General features: G+C 35.2%; 1 protein-coding gene across 1 annotated transcript; it reads left to right on the top strand.

Moving 5' to 3' along the window:
• The first annotated feature begins 561 nt into the window (after window positions 1–561).
• On the top strand, window positions 562–4,426 carry PETC (photosynthetic electron transfer C). The gene is made up of 5 exons (XM_089433167.1): window positions 562–725; window positions 946–1,199; window positions 1,624–1,741; window positions 1,977–2,159; window positions 3,931–4,426. Exons 1-5 carry the CDS (start codon window positions 678–680, stop codon window positions 4,030–4,032), a joined length of 705 nt encoding a protein of 234 aa, XP_089289293.1. The 5' UTR covers window positions 562–677; the 3' UTR covers window positions 4,033–4,426.
• Window positions 4,427–4,980: the final 554 nt, after the last annotated feature.

Below are 4,980 nucleotides of genomic sequence, written 5' to 3'. Positions count from 1 at the left end.
GGGTTAAGTAAGTTATTTATCTATATTTATTTTTATGAAAGGTAATCTTAATAGACTAATTTCTCATGATTTTTAAAAGAAAACTAATAAATTATTAAATATTTTTTTGGGATTTAATTGGGTTAAGTTATTTATCTATATTTATTTTTATGAAAGGTAATCTTAATAGACTAATTTCTCATGATTTTTGAATAATTCATTTAACACTCATTGCATCCTATAATACTCACAAAAATAACAAAATAAAATTGAAACTAATAACATAAATTACTTTAAACATACTATGATACAAATTATTCCAATCAAATTTAAAAAATACTAAAATTATATAAATATTTATCATTAAAATTATAAAATCCAGATATTTATTATTGAGATTGTAAACCCCAAATAAAATAAAAAATTTGGGAGAATTTTTCCTTTTGTATATTATCATACATATACAATAAATAAAATTTAAAACTTCAAATATGTAGGCTCGCTTTTTTGTTTTTTATTGCCATTTGTGGTGAGTAGGCTGAGTGGACGGAAAAATACCTTATCATCTCATCTCATCTCTGTTACGACTACACCAACCAAAAACATTGTATCATATTTCACATTCTATCCCCCTCGTATCCAACCCCACCTTTACTCATTCTGCGTTGCGTTCAGAAGAAAGGTAATTGGGTTCAGCCATGGCAACTCTCTCTATCTCTACACCGGCCACCACTTCGTATTCTCAGGTAAATTCACAGGCTCTGTTATCAATCCAAGAACCTGGGGCTATAAAACACATGAACAGGTTTTTTAGGACACCACCATTCTTTCCCACCTGCACAATTGAGTAAATTGTGGTAGCCTGAATCATGTTTCTATCCCCAGATGATAATCAGATGGAGACCTCGACAGTTTTAATCAATATGATGGTAGTTATGTGATATTTATGTGTTTGTTTGTGTTCAGATATCATCATCCAACAGTGGAATTTTCGCTGGACCTGGGCAACTACTGGCCTTCCTGCCACTGCAAAATCATGGACGTGGGCATTCAAAGAAGAAGCAAGCAACCACAACTATTTGCCAGGCTGCAAATATTGCTGCTGACCGTGTGCCTGACATGGGCAAAAGAAAACTCATGAATTTGCTTTTGTTGGGAGCTCTTTCATTGCCAACTGCTGGGATGCTGGTTCCATATGGTTCCTTCTTTGTCCCTCCCGGGTAACTTGCAATTAATGAAATTTGGGTGTCTTTGCATTATGACCAATAATTAGTTTATATATATATAATTGATTCTGTATGCAATCTAATTGGTAAATTTGAACTCCAAAAGTCTCTAGTGGGTCATTAGAATATATATATATATATATATTTTTGTGTGTGTGCCATGTGGGGATTCTGTACGCAATATAATTGATAAATTTGAATTACCAAAGTCTCCAGTTGGGCATTGGACCTACAGTTTTTAATATATATGTGTTTAGTAAATTTGAAAAGTCTCCAATTGGTCATTAGAATAGAATATATATATGTGTGTGGGGGATTCTGTACCAGTGTACGCAATATAATTGATAATTTTGAATTCCCAAAGTCTCCAGTTGGGCATTGGACCTACAGTTTTTAATAATTATTTTCATAATGATAGATCTGGAGGTTCAGGAGCTGGGCTTATTGCCAAGGATGCAATAGGGAACGATATTTTAGCTACAGAATGGCTCAAAACTCACCCTCCAGGTGACAGAACACTGGCCCAAGGATTGAAGGTGAATGTTTTTTCTCCCACTTTGACAGAAATTGGGTATATATATATATATATATGAATCAATTATTATCTCGAACTAAATCTCTGTAATTTTGCTGAGTTTAATCCTGCATACCCAAGAATGAATTTAGTAACAGTTTAAGCAGAATTCCAAAGAAAGCCTTCTGCATGTGACTTGATTAGCAGCGCCACTGTCTTTTGAAACTGACTGATTACTCTGTAAACACTACTAACAGGGAGACCCCACCTATCTTGTTGTCGAGAGTGATGGACAACTGGCTACATATGGCATCAATGCTGTCTGCACTCACCTTGGCTGTGTGGTTCCATGGAATGCAGCAGAAAACAAGTTTATTTGCCCCTGCCATGGCTCTCAGTACAATAACCAGGGCAGGGTTGTCCGTGGACCTGCACCTCTGGTAAGAGATAGTTAGATTATGCTAATAATATTCCTAAGTTTGGTTGGTTTGGTTATCATCTGTTTTGTTTGGCTTTGCATTTCATTTCATTTGAATCTTTCATTCATATTGGAAATGATTTCCTTTCCCTTTGGAAAAGCATAAAATGAACCATTCAGAATCAATCAAGGAAAAAGGGCAGGGTAAGTGATGCTTAAATCGCTGAGGCTATGCCTCTGCACAGTTCATCAGAACAGATTACCCTACTGTCATGTCCAGTGTTAGTGTTGAACCAGCGCTCATTCACTCTATTTCCTGTTGAACTTTAGGTGCAGAAATAAAGGGATATACATGAACTTTGAAGAATTATTTAACTCAGCAGAAAACAAAGAACACCCATGATTTACCTCGGAGAAAATCTTAATCCAAAATTTTTTGTTGTTGCAAAAATGATTGTTTTATTACTCACATGGAAAGATTACAAATCCTTGAACACATGAGCAAAACACATACATCACAAATGTTTTCTTTTCTGATTTTGCTCTCCCCATTGGACTGTTGAGAGCACAGTAGTGAAGAATTGATCTCTTTGACTACCTTCCAAGATCTGCCTCTAAACAAACGCATTACAAAGGTTTTCTTATTGTGTTTCTGCTCTCCCCATTGGATAGTTAACCCACTGTGGTGAAGAATTGTTCTCTTTGGCCATCTTCCAAGATCTATTCAAAAAGACCATTTTTATATTTTGTCTCTCTACGCTTTTATAGAGTTGTTTGGACCATTTTTATATTTTGTATCTCTACCCTTTTATAGAGTTGTTTGGAGATGTGTTCAAATATGATTAAAGGTAATGAGATTGTCTTTTGGATTAATCACATTATTGAGATTTGGTCGATGTTTCAAACCATTTAACATGGTTCATCCACCTTTATCCCGAGGATGAACCACATTAGATGGTTCGAAACATTGACCAAATCTCAATGATGTAATCTGAAAGACAATCTCATTATCAATATGGATCACAAAAGTCTAAGATCTATAATTAAAAGTATTAACTCATTTAAGTATTCTGACCATTTACTATATTTAAAGAGCACTCTTTCAACTTTGACTAAATTAAACTATTAAGTGTCTTGTTTAATGAAGAATTAAAAGACAACACTAGCTGACTATTTTAATCCTTCGTTGAATTCGCATTAAGTGCTCTTAATTCTACAGGGCATTACTAATTTGTCTAAGACAAAGTTAACTTTGATCACTTAAGACATATCTCATGGACATATTACATAGTAATGGATTCTGGGGCCTTTGAAGCAGCAAACTTAGTTCTTTTCAGACTCTACCAAATTCCCACTCCACCAATTGTGCCTTCTTAACCCCTTGGGAATAAACTTGGCTCCTTGATCTGTTTCGGATCAGTACAATATGGGGATAGAAGCTCATATGCCTGATGATGATGATGATAGACAGAGACTCGCCAGTTGTTGGGTATCGATATATCCACCTCTGTTATCGGGACATAAAGTTTTAATTAATCAAATGTCCTATTGTGTATGACGTTGGGTGTGTGGGGAGCTCCTGCTAAGATGTCAGGAAAAAATTCTGCCCATCTATGTAGTAAATAAAATTGGCATGACTGTTGCATTTGTTCAGAAGATCAGTCATATGATATTCAGTCAACACTTTTTTCATTTCTCTAGTTATCTTTATTAAAACATACACATTAGAGAGAGAGGTTGTGTGAGTTGACTGTTGTACTAAAATTTACCTTTCTCTGCCTTGTCTGATGCAGTCTCTGGCCCTGGCTCATGCGGATGTCGTGGATGATAAAATAGTCTTTGTTCCATGGGTTGAAACTGATTTCAGAACAGGAGAAAACCCATGGTGGGCTTAAAACTTCCCATTAGAATGGTAAATTTTTCATTTGATGCTGGAGCAAATGTCGACTGTACCTGTGGTCATTGAAGGCCTTATTTCTGTTTGGGTTGGGATATATGGGAATTTTCTTTTTTCTAGATTCAGCTTAGTCATTTTGTTTGTAAAACTATAATTTGGACATCGAACGTGTATTGAAGAGGCTGTAATCTTGTTTCCAGAAGTAAACGATGTAAGCAGTTACTGGAATTTGTAAGTTGTGATAACACATTTTATTTACTGGCTATCAATCCTCTTATTGTTGTCTTTCCTTTGTAAACCAAAGGAAAGCTAAAAGGTTAAGCAGTTGTAATATTTTTATTAATTATTATTGACTATGAGTAACTTGGAGCTTTGCTCTGCAATAGATTATAGATCTCTGCAAGGACTCATTGCATAAGTGTTTCGAAAGGATGGAAGCACCCATTTATAGTTCCTTTGTTGACCTCCTCCTCGTACATGGTTAGGATCCAAATTGTTACAGGGATTAATCAACAGACTTTAACAGTTCAATTCTGATCAATCTAAGCTCCAGAAGTCTTATTTCTTGTTTTATGCTGATGTAATTTATATTTCAGTTTGTTTAATAACAACAATTCATAGCTTTACATGCATGTAAGAAACTCAGACGTTCCTTGGGATTGAATGGAAGACTTGGTGTAATTCACATCCTCAAATACTCCTTGACTTGAGAGAATATTAGAAAGAAATCCCATCCATATATTATAGGTATAATAGGACCTGCGTTGTCTATTGGAAGGAGAGAGCTGTGAATGAAAATGAGAGCTATGCTATTCAATGCAGTGATGTACATGAGTCTTCTGTTCTTAGACTAGCCCAGGCCAGGCCACTTGGAGTATGTTCAGTTGCTAGCAGTGGACATGATGTCATGAGATAAGATCTTATATCATCAATGTATATTCATGAT

The sequence above is a fragment of the Pinus tabuliformis genome, chromosome 5_1 (assembly GCF_031772625.1).
Source record: "Pinus tabuliformis cultivar Carrire ecotype Pingquan chromosome 5_1, CPIR1, whole genome shotgun sequence".
NCBI classification, from domain to species: Eukaryota; Viridiplantae; Streptophyta; class Pinopsida; order Pinales; family Pinaceae; genus Pinus; species Pinus tabuliformis.
This window is presented reverse-complemented; position numbering and strand designations above follow the sequence as displayed.